This window comes from Petaurus breviceps, unplaced genomic scaffold (genome assembly GCF_028583685.1).
Source record: "Petaurus breviceps papuanus isolate PSGF00001 unplaced genomic scaffold, PetGlider_PUasm1.0 208, whole genome shotgun sequence".
NCBI classification, from domain to species: Eukaryota; Metazoa; Chordata; class Mammalia; order Diprotodontia; family Petauridae; genus Petaurus; species Petaurus breviceps.
In genome coordinates, this window is record NW_027185852.1 from 21,248,869 (window position 1) to 21,265,340 (window position 16,472).

The 16,472-nt window shown below is 47.4% G+C and overlaps 1 protein-coding gene across 2 annotated transcripts in view; it reads right to left on the minus strand.

Moving 5' to 3' along the window:
- LOC138165310 (proprotein convertase subtilisin/kexin type 9-like) overlaps window positions 1-15,139 on the minus strand; it is a 31,098-nt gene extending 15,959 nt beyond the window's left edge. Inside the window, exons 1-3 of one of the 2 annotated variants that reach the window (XR_011169337.1) lie at window positions 14,027-15,139; window positions 9,362-9,553; window positions 5,564-5,687 (exon numbers count right to left, since the gene is read on the minus strand). Coding sequence is in view for 1 of the 2 variants with exons in the window: in XM_069093493.1 (XP_068949594.1) it covers window positions 5,564-5,687; window positions 9,362-9,553; window positions 14,027-14,236 (526 nt within the window). In the remaining variant the exon portion in view is untranslated. The remainder of the gene's footprint in view (window positions 1-5,563; window positions 5,688-9,361; window positions 9,554-14,026) is intronic. The other variant, XM_069093493.1, reaches the window with a different exon arrangement.
- Window positions 15,140-16,472: the final 1,333 nt, after the last annotated feature.

A 16,472-nucleotide genomic window follows, 5' to 3' on the forward strand; every position in this document is an offset into this window, starting at 1 on the left:
AATTTGAAGTCTGGTTGTCTGACTCTAGGGCCTTTTCCACTGTATTAAATACTTTCTCTTTCCTTAGCTGTTTTTATTTTGGAGAGCTCAACTCTTGTTTGGGGGAGGTAATAGGGAAGATGGTGACTAATATCTTGGAATGATTGTGACGTCAAAACAAAACTGTAATTTTAAATGTTTTTTTTTTAAAAGAATAGGGGCTGGTTAAGGGGTGAAAGTGAGGGAACATGGCCAGATGGTCCCAGCACTCAACCAGTGCCCAAGAAATATTTTAACAACAAAAAAAGGTGTATTGGGTTTGGTGGTGGTGGGGAATCCTCTACAGCAGAGATTCTTAACCCCATGTCAAGTGACCAAGCATTTATTAAGCACCTACTATATGCCAGGCCCTGGAGACACAAAGAAGGGCAAAAAAAGGCTGTCCCTGCTCTCAAGGAGCTCATAATGGAATAGAGGAAACAACATATAAATGAATAGATGTAAATCAGATACAGACAGACCAAGTTTGAGATAATCAACAGAAGGAAGACCCAAGCATTAAGATAGATTGGGAAAGACTTCCTGTAGGAGGTGGGATTTTAGCTGGGACTTAAAGGAAGATGGAACAAAGAAGGCAGAGGTGGAGAGGGAGAGCCCTCCAGGCATGGGGGACACCCAGAGAGCATGCCCAGAGCTGAAAGATGGAGGGTCTTTTTGTGGTGCAGTAAGGAAGCTGGTATCAGTAGACTGAACAGTATGTAGTTAGGGATTAAGGTGTAAAAAGACTGGAAAAGCCAAGAGGGGATTCTATATTTGATCCTATGGCCAACAGAAAGCTCCTGGAGTTGCTGAGTAGGGGAGTGACTTGGTGTGACCTGCATTTTAGGGAGGTGATTTTGGCAGCTGAGCAGAAGAAGGACTAGACTGAGGGAAGACTTGGAAGTAGGGAGGCCAATCAAAAGGCTAGTCCAAACATGGGATGATGAGGGTGGGCACCAGGGTGATTACAGGGTCAGAGGAGAAAAGGCAGAGATTTGGGGGACACCCATGGCTAAGAGGTGCACCCTGGGTAAAGATCCAGCCAAGGAGACTAAGAAGGAATGGTCAGACCCATAGAAGAACCAGTATCACAAAAACCTGGAGGAGAAGAGAGTCTCAAGGAGGAAAGGGTGATCAAGAGCAGCAAAAGCTATAGAAAGTTCCAGAAGAATGAGGAGTAAGAAAAAGCTGCTTGACATTTCCAATAAGATCAGGGGTGAAACAACGGTGTCCACTATCACATTCTTATTCAATTTGGTACTAGAAATGTTAACAGTAGCAATTAGTAAAGAAAAAGAAATCAAAGGAATCAAATTAGGCAAAGAAGAGACCAAGCTATCATTCTTTGCAGATGATATGATGATATACTTAGAGAATCCTAAAGAATCAAGTAAAAAACTACTTGAGGGGCGGCCAGGTAGCACAGTGAGTAAGAGCACCGGCTCCAGTGTCAGAACGACCTGGAGATCGAATCCCAGGCTCAGACACTTAGTACCCACCCAGAAACACCTGGCCGTGTAACCTTGAGCAAGTTACTTAACCCCAATTGCTTAGGGGCAATCAGGTGGCTCAGCGAGTAAGAGCACCGGCTCCAGTGTTGGGATGACCTGGAGATCAAATCCCGGGCTCAGACACTCAGCGCCACACACAGAAATAACTGGCTGTGTAACCTTGAGCAAGTTACTTAACCCTGATTGCTTAAAAAAAAAAAAAAACTACTTGAGACAATAAATAAATTTGGCAAAGTTGCAGGATATAAAATAAACCCACATAAATCCTTGGCATTCCTATATATTTCCAAGGAAATTCAACAGCAAGAGGAAGAAAGAGAAATCCCATTTAAAGTTACTTGTAGACATTATAAAATATTTGGGAATCTACCTGCCAAACAAACCCAGGACCTATATGATCACAACTACAAAACACTCTTCACACAAATTAAGTCAGATCTAACTAATTGGAAAAATATCAATTGCTCATGGCTGGGTCGAGCTAATATAATAAAAATGACAATTTTACCTAAATTAAATTATATATTTAGTGCCATACCAATCAGTTTACCAAAAAACTACTTTATAGAGCTAGAAAAAATAGTAACAAAATTCATTTGGAAGAAAAAATGGTCCAGAATATCAAGGGAATTAATGAAAAGAAATGCTAGGGAAGGTGAACTAGCTACACCAGATTTCAATCTGTATTATAAAGCAGCCACCATCAAAACTACTTGGTACTGGCTGACGAATAGAGGAGTGGATCAATGGAATAGATTAGGCACATGAGATTCAGAAGTCAACGACTATAGTAATCTGCTGTTTGATAAATCCAAAGACCCCAGTTTTGGGGATAAGAACTCACTATTTGACAAAAACTGCTGGAAAAACTGGAATATAGTATGGCAGAAACTGGACATAGACCATTACCTAACACCATATACCAAAATCAAGTCTAAATGGGTGCATGATCTAGGTATAAAGGTTGATACTGTAAGCAGTCTCGGAAAACAAGGAATAGTTTACCTGTCAGATTTGTGGAGAGGGAAAGACTTTATGACTAAACAAGAATTTCACAGCTAAGACATCAAGCTGGGAAGACACACAAGGAAGGTACCTTGATGAACCCTGAAGCCCCTATGGAAATGGGAATCATCACCCTAATTTCTAGGACCTCTGCCTCAGGGCCAACCTCTTTGCTGGTCTATGACAATAAGATAGCTCACAGATGAATGGAGTATCAGATGACCAAGATCAGCCAGTGTTTGGATGAGACAAAGGAGACACAAGAGAACCCATGATGCCACCGAGACTTCCAGCCATAGAGTCATGAGCAGGTCTGCCTCCTCCCCACCAGCACTTAGGCACATCACCCCCAGACCAGGCTCCCTGCCTATGTCCACTTGCCAGGCTTCCCCATCCTCAGCTGTCCCTGGCTCTCTCCACCAGCTATCTGCCAATTAGAAGCAGTAGTAATGAATTTATAGCCATGCTGCCTGGGGGATATGGAACACTGTGATCCCCAGCATTTTTCCCTCCCATCCATATGTATCCCCTCTACTAAATGTTTCCTTCCAAAAAACAAAAAATTTGCCCTCAGCCCCACCCTCCCACCAGACTGTGTGAGCAGAAGGCCTAAAATCAGAGCCAGCCTATGCCTTTGACACCCCTAGGCAGGAGGGCCTCTGCAGAATCCACCAAACTTATCCAAGACACCCTGGTGTTCACTTCTGGTCTGGGAAAAATGCATGACTAGTGTCAAGATGAAAGCATTCCTGCCCTTTTTATGCAGATCACTACCCAGAAACCCATGCTTGAGATGACCAGACACCACAAACATTTTTTAAAAACTCAAACACTTCTCTGGGCCTCAGTTTCTCCTTCTGTCAAACAAAGATATTGACTGAGATGATTTCTCAGGTCCCTTTTTGTTCTATGAGCCACCAATTCTTTTAGCCTATGCTATGGCTCAAACCAGGGGCCACCACAGAGGACCCTTTTTTCTAGTATTATGCACCTGACTGAAATGAATCAGATAAAGGTTGGCACTGGGGGTGAAAACCCTGAGAAAGAAGGAGAGGACAGAGGAAAAGCTGAGATTCACCAGTGTTCACTCATTCAGTGCTCCCATGGCAATTCATTCAATGGGTGTTCAAGACAATGACATCACTAGTGATGAGTCAATGGACAGACAACATTGTCATAAGTGTTTGAACAATGGGTGCTGAGCAGCCACGGTCATCATGGGGCTCAGTGAATGGGCACTAAGTCAGGGATGTCCCTGATGCTCCCTGGGTGCTCAGTCAAAGTTATCAGAGGCGTTCAGTTCATGGGCTCAGTGATTAGGCAAGAAGAGGTCACTGAAGGCTGCCATGAGCTCTGGGATCGGCTGTGGTCTCGGCTGATCCGTTAATGCCCTTCAGCCACTGTGGAAAAGGAGAAAGTACCTTCTGACAATGATTCTGACAGACCTAAGAAATGAGACACTTTCTACATGGTGCTGATGTCCCACCTTCCACAGTAACTCGGGCTGATTTTCTCTTTTTGTAAATTCTTTCTTTTTACATAGTAAGGGACTTTGGAGCTCGTTTCATTCGACTTTCATGTGAATGAGCATCTCTATCATGTATAGACAAGGGGTAGCCCATCATGATAGCATTGACTGGAGGCACTGAGCTGCTGGGGCTGCTACTAGCACTTTACTACTGCTACCATTGCTGCTACTGCTGCTATTGTTTCTGCTACTGCTGCTACTATTGTTGCTGCTACTGTTGCTACTACTATTGCTACTATTGTTTCTGCTACTGATGCTATTACTATTGCTGTTGCTGCTGCTGCTACTGCTCTGACTACTACTACTTGCTGCTGCTCAGTCCTACTCTATGTGACCCTGGGGTTTTCTTAGCAAAGATGCTGGAGGGATTTGCCATTTTCTTCCCCAGTGTGGCCCCATTTTACAAATGAGGAACTGAGGCAAATAGGAGGTAAGTGACTTGCCCAGGGTCATATAGCTAGTGTCTGAGGCTGAACTTGAACTCAGTCTTCCTGACTCCAGGACCACACTAAGCACTGCACCACCTAGTTGCTGCTACTATCAGCTAACATTTATACCCACCATGCATCAGGTACTGTGCTAAGTGGTTTACAAACATTATCACCCCTGAGAAGTAGACCCTCTTACGATCTTCACTGGAGGTCAGCGTATCTAGTGTCTTCTAAACACCTGCTCTGAACGCCTTTGTACCTTCCCCATTGCAGGAAAATAAAGGTGTGTGTGACTGAGCCTGGTAATCCCGGAAGCCTGTCACAAGGTGCCCAGGAACCCTGCCAGGGAAAGCCTGTAAAATTACAAGGCCAGAGCTGGCCAAGGTTTACATTTCAAATCTCATGCCCTCATGACACAAACTCTCATGTTAACTTAGACTTCCAGATCAAACAATCCCAAATCTGTCCTTTTGGCAGATTGTACTTGCCAGACGCCTAGGCTTAAAGAGTTAGGAGGGGCCTGAGAACAGAGGGATGGCAGGGGTGGGAAGGACCTGAGAACAGAGGGATGTCAGAGCTAGAAGGGGCCTGAGAACAGAGAATGTTAGAGCTGGGAGGGACATTTAGAACACGGAGAGTCCACGCAGAGAAAGAATTTTATAACTAAAAGGCATCTCAGAACATCAGAAGTTAGAGCTGGGAGAGACTTGAGAACATGAAATGTTAGAACCATACAGGAACTTTGAACACAGAATGTCAGAGTTGGGAGAACTAGACCATACAATTCTAAAAGGTATTTTGGGGACATAGAGCCGTAGAATGAGAAAGGGTCTTATGAACTACTGTGTTCTCCCTTGTTCTCAGGCAGAAGGGAGGGGAGCTCTGAATGTGGAATGTTAGTGACAAAGGGATGGCAGAGCATCCTGTGTCAGAACTGGGAGGGCCCTTAAAGCCCAGAACCATAGAGCAGAGAGGGGCATTAGAGCTGAGAGTGTCTGAGCCAACTGGCAGACAGAAGAGAGGAGTCCTCTAGGAGACAGAAACAGAACTGAGAGTGGAAGGGCTCTTACTGGGTGGACTGTATTCCTCTGATCTGTGTGGTGTCAGGACAATCCTGTCCAGGTTCCAGGGAACACTCTGTGCGAAGACAAAGGCATCTTCTTCGATGTAGTCGACATGAGGTAGCCTCAGTGCCTGCCGAGAAGCCCAAGGAACTGATCAACCTTTTCTGGAAACATTTGTTTTGGCCCAAACCATCAAAAACCCCAGGTCTTCATTTTACTTCCTCTTTACTGAATGGCATAGTCCCAGAGCCTGTATAAGCCTGCCAGCTGACCCAATTGCTTTCAGAATCTTCTCTTAGGAAGTTTCTTGCTTATTCTCTGGAAAATGATCGAAAGGGCATTTTTGTAAGAAATCACAGACCATTGGTGCCGAGAGGGGCCTTAGGACAGGGAAGGTCAGAGGAGAAAGGAAGTTTAGAACATAGGATGTCAGAGCTAGGAGGGAGCTTAGAACAGGGAAGATCAGAGCTGGGAGGGAGCTTAGAACAAGGAATATTTCCTTAGGGCTCACTCTGGGCTAAACACTGAAAATGCAAAGAAAGGTGATAGCACAGTTCCTGGCCTGGAGGAGCTCATGATCTAATGGCAGGAACAACTGTGTGCCTAGAAGACTGCACAGGATCCATTGGAGACAATCTCAGAAGGAAGGCTCTGCTGAGGGGGAGGGTGGAGGTGGGTGGCTTCGAGATGAAGGTAAGATTTGTGCTGAGACTTGAAGGAAGCCAGGGAAGCCAGGAGGCAGAGATGAGGAGGGAGAGTGCTCTAGGCATGGCACAGCCAGAGAAAATGCCCAGAGGCTGGAGATGGTCAATATTCAGATGATTGTATAAGTGGAGTGAAGCATAAGAAGACTATAGAGGTTGTGAAGATCTTTACAATCCAAAGAATTTCTATCTGATCCCAGAGGTCATAGAAAGGCACTGGAGTTTGTGGAAAGGGCAGGGACATGATCTAAGCTGGACTTTAGGAAGATCCCTTTGGTGGCTGGTCTGAGGGGTGGGGGGGGAGTGGGGGTGGGGAGAGCCTGGAGGCAGGCAGAGCCACCAGCAGGTTACCTAAGTAGGGGGGGGGGGGGGGGGGGGGAATGAGTATTTGCCCCAGGGAGGAGAGAAGGAGGCATTTTGGAGACATGGTGCCAGGACAGAAACCTCAGGATTCAGCATCAGACTGAATGGGGAGGCAGGGAGGCAGGGAGGCAGAGGGCTAGAGAGAGGGAGGGGCTGAAGATGATGATAATGCTTGAACTTTGAACTTGGCTGCCTGGGAGGATGGTGGTACCCTCAATAGCAAGAGGGGAGTGTGGATGAGGGAGAAAAGGGAGTGGATTTAGTTTTGAACATGCTGAGTTTGAGATGGCCCGAGGGACATCTGGGGAGAAATGTCAGCTAGGCAGGGGGTGAGGAGAGCGTGGCTGTCAGGAGAAAGGGGAGGGCTGAAGGAAAGGTAAGAGCCAGGTCTGCAGAGGCTTAATACTCAATCACAACTGATTAAGATGGGGATAGGTTATTTTATGGGGTGCAAAAGGGCTGGGAGGTCTGAGGGCAAAGGTCCTTACTAATTGGGGAAATCAAGGTAGGCTTCCTGTAGGAGGCAGCATCTGAGCTGGGATTTAAAGGATGTATTGGAATTCACCTGGCAAATAAGGGGAGAGTGTTTCAGGAAAAGGAAAGAGCTGGAGCTAAGGTACAGAGACAGGGGAGTCCCGGGGGTGTTTGTGGGACAGCTGGGATGGCCCTTAAAGCAGTTGGTTGGAAGTATAGAGTATGAGGAAGGGTTACATGATGTATGAAGGGGAAGCTGAGCTGGAGCATCTGCAGAGAGACGACCATGAGAGCAGAGGATGCTGGGAAGTATGCTGGCCTGGGACTCAAAAGTCCTGGGTTCAAGCATCAACTCTGAGCCTCAGTCTCCACATATGTAAAATAACTGTAATAATACCTGGACCTCATATCTTCCAGGGTTATTGTGAAGAAAACACTATAAATTTTGAGGCACTAAAGAAATGTGGTTTCCTTTTATTATATTTGTCCCTGAATGCCGGGCAGGAAGAAATTCACCTCCTTGGGTCTCAGTGTAAAATAAGGGAATTGACTAGGTGACTGGTAAGATCCCTTTTTACTCTGACATCCCCTGTTCCAAGGCCCCTCCCAGCCCTGATATCCCTGTTCTAAGGCCCCACCTGTGGTATTCCATGTTCTAAGGTACCTCCCAGTTTTGACATTATCTGTCCCAACTCCTGAAAGTCTATCATCTTGGGAGAAAAACCAAAAATCTTTAGAGTAAAAGCAGCAGGCAGAGTCACCCTGGTGGAAAGGGGTGGCCCTCCCTGTGCACTGGCAGGCTGGGGTGAAGCCTCAGTGCTCACAGCCCCTGGGGGGAGGCCCCCAGGATCCTAGACCTGAAGAACTGCCTCCCCCACCCCTCCCCCCCAAGCCCTGGCTCAGAAGACCTGCCCTTTCCCAGAGAAGAAGCCTGATCCTATGTTACATCATCTTCAAGGAAGCTGCCCAGTAATGAGGGAAGCCAGAGGGGCCCCAAGACACGGCTTTAGTAACAGCTCTAGTGTCTCTGGTGCTTAATAGATGAAAATCATCACTTATTAAGTGCCTCCTGTGTGCTGGGATGGGGACATAGAGACAAGAAGCCAGAGCTCCTGCTCTCCTGGGGCAGACTACTGGCTGCAAGGGGAGATGATCCAAGATGCAGGCAGCTAAGGGGAATGCTTTATAACCTGAGGAGGGAGGAGCAGCTCCAGTTGAGGGCATCCAGGACAGCTTGGAGGAGAAGGCATCACCTGAGCTCAGCCCTCAAATCACTCAGCCATTCTCAGCAGCACAGGGGGAGGGCCGGAAGGGGGATGTTCTGGGCTGGGGGCCAGCCTATTCAGAAGGACAAGGCAGGAGGTAGAATGCCTCCTCTGGGAAACAGCTGGCATGGAAGGAGATGCAAGGAAAGTGAACTAGCCCGCTGGCACAGAGAAGGCGCTTAAATGTCAATGGATTATTTATATTTGTGTATGTCATTTCTGTTTAGAGAGTGAATGCTCCCTGATGGCAGGGACTGTTTAGATTTTGGCTTTGTAGCCTCACCACCTGGAGCAGTATCTGGCACACAGTAGATGTCAAGCTAGTGTGGAAAGGGGGGGAGTCAGGGAGGTTGGGTAGATCTTATCTCTACAAGAGAAGGAGGGAGAAAGTGGATGGATGGATGGATGGATGGATGGATGGATGGATGGATGGATGGATGGATGGATGGATGGAAGGAGATAAGAGAGACAGAGCATGAGAAAGAGAGTGGGGGGAGGGAGGGAGAGAGAGAGAGAGAGAGAGAGAGAGAGAGAGAGAGAGAGAGAGAGAGAAACAGAGTCACCCATTCCTGTGCTAAGTGCTGCAAATACAAATAAAAGAAAGACTTTCCCTTCCTTTAAAGAGATCACATTCCAGTAAGGGAAGACAAGATATAAAGAGAACTGGAAGCAAGCATCAGTGGTAGGATTTGAACTCAAGTCCTCAGGCTCCAAATTTCAGAGTTCTTCTCACTCTCCTCTGCTACTTTCTGCATAATCACTTGCTGATTGAGGTAGTGCAAGGATTATTGTTCCCATTTAAGAGATAAGGAAACTGAGGCTCAGAGAAGCTATCTCCTTGCCCACTTGCCAGGGTTCCTCCAAACCCACCCTAGGGGCTTTTCCTCCCCCCACTTCCACTGCTTCTCTTTGGTAATCCAGCCCTTCCGCCGTAGTAAAAGCTCCCTCCCTTGGAAGGCTGAAGGACTGGGGCTGGGGAAGACATCTACAAGCCTCACCAGATCCAGCACATCACTGCTCATCTTCACCAGGAAGCCAGGGAAGAGGTCTTGGAAAACATGAAGGATCTTGGTGAGGTAGCCGTGCTTGGCAGCCCGAGCCTGGAGACGGCGGATGGTGCGCTCTGTCTGCGATTGGTGAGTTTCTTCTTTCAGCACCACCAGGTAGTTACCAGGATGCCTCCAGGCATGCTACATCCCGACACAAAAAGGCACACAGCAGTTGACAAATAAAGTCATTTGATCCTCACAACCCCAGCAGGCAGGTGCTATTATTATCCTTGTCTTTCCCCATTGAGGAAACTGAGGTAAACACGGGTTAAGTGACTTGTCCAAGGTCACACAGCTAGTTTAGTGTCTGAAGCAAGATTTTAAATCAGGTCTTCCAACTCCAGGCACAGCACTCTATCCACTTCACCAACTAGCTGCCGCTAATGACTCTACTTCAGGACCCAAAGGCAGATTAGAAAAGTTCCTGCCTTCAAGGAGCTTAAGCGCTAATGGAAGGGGTACAGCATGTGCTTGCTCATTGGAGAAGGACGAGGGCCAGCCCCTCTCAGCATCCCCGACATGTGCATACCTAGCAGGCAGAGCTGATGCCTTCAGGTGCTAACATTTTGGGTGCTAAGGTCCCTCCCAGGGCTAGCATGCTTGTTCCGACCCTCATTTCCAGCTCCGACATTCAAGGTTCTAAGGTGGCCACCCTGGATCACACCTTTGGCACCTTACCCTGGATGGCTCCAGCCCTCTTTTACCCCCATCCTCAGAACACCACACGCACACACACACCACGTACACACACACCACGTACACACACACATACACACACACACTCACCATATACCAACTTTTCACAAGAATAAATCAACAAGCATTTACCAAGTACCATCTAAGCTTGGGGCTTTGTGCCAGGTGCCAGAGACACAAAGACAAATGTGAAATGGTCCTGCTTTCAGGGAATTTACACTCAATTGGGACAAAGAATGGGTATACATGCATATACACATGTACAATATACACACATATACATGTACTTATATACACACACATACATATATGTATAAACACATACAGATACACAGCTGGGTGGTGCAATGCACAGAGCACCAGACTCCGAATCAGGAAGACTCCTCTTCCTGAGCTGAAATCTGGCCTCAGAAACCTACTAGCTGTGTGACCCTGTCTAAGTCACTTAGCCCTCCTTGCCTCAGTTTCCTCTTTTGTAAGATGAGCTAAAGAAGAAAATGGCAAACTATCCCCAATATCTTTGCCAAGAAAACCCCAAATGGGGTTGCAAAGAGTCGGACATGACTGAAAACTTACTGAATAACAACATGCATGCATGTATACACACATACATAGACATATATGTGTGTATCTGCACACACATAATAATTACAAAGTAATGGGAGTAGGCACTACCCACAGGGAGAGGGGGACCAGGGAAGGTCCTCCCCTCCCCCAAGCCCCAAACCTTTGCCATCCCCTGCCTCCCCACCAGGGACCCAACCAAGGCCCAGATGAGGGGTTAGCAAGGTTGGTTACCACCCAGAATGTACCAGAGAGAGAAACACAGGGAAGAGGTCTCCAAAGGGGACTCTTTTTTTGAGTTTCCTATTTATCTTTATTAAGTCAAATGAAAAAAGATCTTTTCATTTAGGAAGCATACAAAAATCAAGATATGATGCCATTATATCCATATAGCAGATCCGTAAGCAAACAAAGGATGATTTTGGACTTTTTTTTTTACCTAACCATATTTCAATCTATTTGAGAAATCATTCCATTTGTTCAGGTTGCTGCAGCAGCAAATTCTGTGTCTCACATCTGCTCTAAAGCCTATTTGAATTGGATCATTTTATCATATAGTTTTCTCAGATACTCAGTTTCCTTGAAAAAAAAAAAAACCCGCTCTCCATTTTACAATTAGATAGAAGGAATCCCTAGTACTTCTATCTAGTCGCCATTGCCAAGGAAATCAGTTTCTTGGCATCTGTCCACTCCAGAGTTCACTAGTCGGTCTTTCTTAAGCTTTCAAAATATGAAATTCGAGAAAGGCAAGGCCCAAGATGTGTAAATAAAAGCCAGGTTTTCTGTCCACACCTACAATCTGCTTTTTTTTTTTCTATATGTAGCACAAAGGAACTGTTGGTTTTCTCCATTTCCTGAAAGAAAAACTCTGTTTTATTGGATTTAAGAATTGTATTAACAATTTGACTGAAGTTTTTTATTTTATTTATGTTAGCTTGGCCAAATCCCAGCTTGAAAGAATGGTGTGATTCATTAGGCAGGGAATATACTGTAGCACTCATATAAAATGCGTATTTCCATCTAGGGTCCCATGGCTCATCGTCTGCAACAACGTCTTAGTGAAATTCAATCTTTCTGTTTTCCATTGCCTAATCTCTGAAAGGGGCCAACAGCAGATAGCACTTCTATAGAGTCATAGGAGGATGAAGATAAAGATTCTCTGAAGAAGCCTGGCTCTTGCACTGTCTAAAAGGCATTCATGGTAAAAAGACATTCCCTAGTGTTTGTACTTATATTCACTATGCAGGCCAATTTAAAGAAAAAAGGTCAGTGGAACTGGGATCTTTCTTCAGGAAGATGAATTTAAGATGCTTTGGGAGAGAATGAAGAATACTTTCTAATAGGTTGTGGGTATTTGAGAAAACATAGTCTATGATCAGAAATGCGTGGATAAACTGCATAGTTAAAACTTTGGAAAACAGCAGATTCTGAGGAAGTCTTGATAGTAGACAGAAATTTTCTTACTCTGGTTTGCAAAATTGCAAGACATTTTTGCAAAGAAGGGAAAGGGAATCAAAATAGATGAATTCTGTTTTATTGGTAATATTCTTGGTACTCAAGGAACTCTCTGAGATCTTGGCTGGTTACTTTGAAGCTGAATATGTCACAAAGTAGATGGTGATTAATTAACAAGACTATATGAAGTCTGGGGACTTGGTTTCCTCATAAAAATCTCTGCTAAAAAACACCATCAAAAAGATCTGGTTCTAAAATGCTGGCAGAACCTTATAAGCAGAACAACTTTAATTTTTTCCCCACTTAACAGTATTTAATTTTTTCCAATTCCATGTAAAGATTGTTTTCAACATTCATTTTTGTAAGATTTTGACTTCCACATTTTTCTCCCTCCTACCCCCCCAAAGACAAAGGTTATACATGTACAATCATGTCAAGCATATTTCTACATTACTCAGAAGGACATTTGTTATCCAAGCACATGTTCACGTGCCAGAAATACTCTCTTTCTCCCCAGCAGGGAGGGATTGCTCTTAAATCAAGCCACATGTCTTCCAGCAGGGGCTCCAAGCTTCCAGTAGACAGGAAGTTATTTTTCAATTTTCCAGAGAAAGAAGGTGGGGGTGCAACTTTCAAACCAGCATGTCCAGATGTTCATTCCTTGCACTGAGCACAGACCTTCACCCTCACCTCTTTCACAGATGAGATGGGAAGAGACTTGCCCTCCAAGGAAAAACACCAATTAGTGGGTCTTTCCTGGAATCACAGAATTTGGGGAATTGGCAGAGAGTCCCGTAGTCCCACCTATGAATCCTTGCTATATCATTTCCCAAGCTGCCTCTCCTCTCTCAGACACAGGGGTTGGGGCTTGGGCTGAACGAGATGAAGCCCTGAGACTGGGAGGGAAGGAGCCCTGCACGGGAAAGCCCACACCCTTAGTCCCTGGGGAACTTTGAAAACCTCCCTGTGCATCCTCCCTCTGGCTCTGTGTCCTTAATCTGCTATAAGAGGTTTCAGGATCGATCTTGTAAAATACTTTCCAGCTTACGTTACATCTCCAGTTCTGGGGGCAGCTCTAACCTTCAGTGGTCTCTATTCTCACACTCACAGTTAGCTAGGATTGATTTTAGATCTGAAAAAAGGCCTTAAAAACTATGGGGTCCAGCCCTTTCACTTTACTGATGAGGAAACTCCGGTGTAAAGGATAGCTCTTGGACTTGGACTTACTGCCTCAGTCACTGACTTGGTGACTCTAGACTTAGCCTCGATTTCCCCATTTGTAAAATAGTGATAATATTAGTATCCACCTCCCAGGGTGGTTGCAGACGAGATGATCTGGGTAAAGTGTGATGTAAGAATGATTTATCAAGTGATTTACACAGTGGGGGCTACAAAGTATCTTAGATAAGATTTGGATTCAGGTCTTGGCTACAAAGTATCTGAGGTAAAATTTGAATTCAGGTCTTCCTGACATCAAGCCCAGGTCCCTTCAGTTTTAACAGTCTGTTCTATATCCTTAAGTTTGATGTTCTAAGCTCCCCTCCATCTCTGACATTCGCCGTTCTAAGCTCCCCTTCACCTCTGACATTCTGTTCTAAGCTCCCTTCCACCCCTGACATTCTATTCTAAACTCCCCTCCACTTCTGACATTCCCCGTTCTAACCTCCCCGCCACCCCTCGCATTCACCGTTCTAAGCTCCCAGTCAGCTATGACATTCTCCGATCTTCACTCTGGCACGCCGTTCTCTGCATTCTAGCGTGCTAACTAAGCTCTAGGGGGTCCGTGAGCTCTAGCCTTTCGCTGAGCGTCGGTTGTCAGTGCCTGGGGGCCCTCTGCCGTCCTGCCCGATACCTGTCTTGGGCCCAATCTCAGTTCCCTCATACTGCCCGCGCGCCTACCTTGTTGCTGCGGTAGAAGGCTGCCGATGCCACCTGCTTGACAAAGTCGGTCTGATTGTCCTCCTCGGAGTGGAAGGCTAGCGCTAGCAGATCGTAGTCCCCTTCGTCGTCCTCCTGCGCGCAGACCGAACCAGGCCCTGGGAGCAGCAGCAGCAGAGGCAGCCCCAGCCCCAGCAGGAGCCAGGCGACACTCAGAGTGCAGGCGCCCATGCTTCTAGCGGCGTCTCCAGTCTGGGAGCTCGGGAGGCGAGGGCCGGGCTGGGTGTGGGTTCAGCGGCGGTGGCGCAGGGGAAGGTGGCAGCACCGTGCCCAGACTGCGCCCTGGGGAGGCGAAGGCTGTGGGCTCAGAGCCCAGGGGCGCACGCGGCTCAGCCCCAAGCCTAAGTCAGAGGGTCTGAAGCCAAGGACTGGAGCTGCAGGGCTAGGGTCGGGCGCGAGTTGGGAGCCCTCCTGGACAGCGGAGGAGGGGCTCGCGGGACTTGGAAGGCTTCGGGGCAGGGATGACTACGAGGTCGCCTGGCAGTTCCGCACGGAGCGCTCAGGGAGCCCCTTCCTCGAGGACCCTCCCTCCTTCCCTTTCCCTCCCCTCCCCTCCCCCACGCCAGCCCCTAGGGTGCGGGTGCTAGCTCTGGCTAGGGAGCTGGGGAAGCTACGGGGCTGGGACCTTCCCGATCGCTTTATGCGAGACTTCTGCGCTCCTGGGTTGCGCTCTGGTTCGCTCTGCCGCGCTCCGAAAGCTTTCCCTAAATGCTGCGGGGCGTGGACTGTGACGCCCAGGGCGCGGGGAGATCACGCCACCGAGATCCCATCGGACGATCTTCTCAGATTAAACATTAACGGGGCGGGGGAGGGGGGTCCCCCCTCCATTCGGGGAGGTCCCTGCCTCTTTTCCCCTTGTCGGGTCACATTACCGCACTGCAAAGAAGCAAGGAAGGTGGGGAGAGTGGCCCCCTAAAGGGGGTCACACCCTTTCTCCCCACTCCCTCTGCTCCCAAGAAAAGGGACTAAGAGTTAGTCCCCCTGGGGTGGGCGCACCGGATCCCGGGTGCAGACGCATTGCAGGAGAAGCGGGAAGATGAAGGCAGAGGAAGGGAAGGCGAAGGCAGAGGAGGGGAAGGTGCTGCCAGGGGCAGAGTGTGGGATGGGGGTGAGGGGGAAGGGGAGGACTAGGGTTAGGGGGAAGACTCCGTATGGAACCTGGAGCTCAGCCTTAGAATTAGGAGCAGCCCCGTTTCCTGTCCCAAATGGGCTAAGGTGGGAGGAGGGGAGAGTGGGAGGAGATGGTGTGAACTCATGTTAGAGATCCAGGGCGGGCCTCCGGCCCCAGGACGCAAACTGAAAGCGCCCGGGTCTCCCAGATCGGGGGGCTGAGGATCATGTCGAGCCCCGGCTCTGCGGCCCACCTGCCGAGCTGCCTCAGAAGTTGCCTAGCATGCTCTTGGAGACGGAACTGGGCTTGGCTGCCTCCAAGGGTCCTTCCAGCCCAGGGGCACGAATTTAAAGGCTGTCAAGCCCTGTTAAAAGCTTTCCTAATAACTCACATTCACATAACACCTATTATGTGCCAGGAATTGTGCTAAGCCCTTTACAAAGATCTTATTTGGTACAACAGACCTGAGAAGCAGGTGCTATTATTATATCCAATTTTACAGGTGAGGAAACTGAGGCACACAGATTTTAAGGGACTTGCCCACATTCACACAGCCCATAAGTGTCTGAGGCAGGATTTGAACTCTCTTTCTAACTCCAGGCCCACTGCTCTGTCCACGGGCTACCTAGCAGCCTAAGTTCTACGTCCCAAGGTCTATTAACAGGATGTTCCTGAGCCACTCTCTAACCTGAAAATGAGGAAGCAGTAGGTCAGAGTCGGTGTTGGTAATCAAGCAGCCTCTAATTAATTAGCTTCATTATGAGGAAGAGATTCCCAAATCTCAAAGGAATTCTCCTTATCGGCATCCCACCTGGCTGAAGTGAGGACAGAGATTATATGTGTCAATCACAAGTGGGAAGGTGGATTGGAAAGAAATCATTCCCAGGGCCAGAGGGTTTCCTGACAACAACCCACAAGTGGAAGCCAATACAAGAGCTCTGGGGTCCTGTGGGAGCACTCCAGCCCTTGGGGGCTGTCTCTGGACCAGGGTTCTGTGACAGGAACAGGTTCTACAGTCTTTGACTGGCTTCCCTTCAGGTAGGCAGGGAGAAGATGTGAGCCTTGACAAGGTTTCACTGATCAGTTCAAGCTGCACTGTGAGTCTCACAAACTGGAAAAGGCAATTCTGAAAAATCAGACCTATTATATATAAATTACATGTATCATATCAATCATCATGAACATCAGATTTCCCTCCACAGGCCCCTCCTAGCTCAGAGCTTCTTTATTCTAACATTTTGTGTTCTAAGGCCCCTCCCAGCCCTGACATTTCATGTTTAGAATATGAGAGACGGG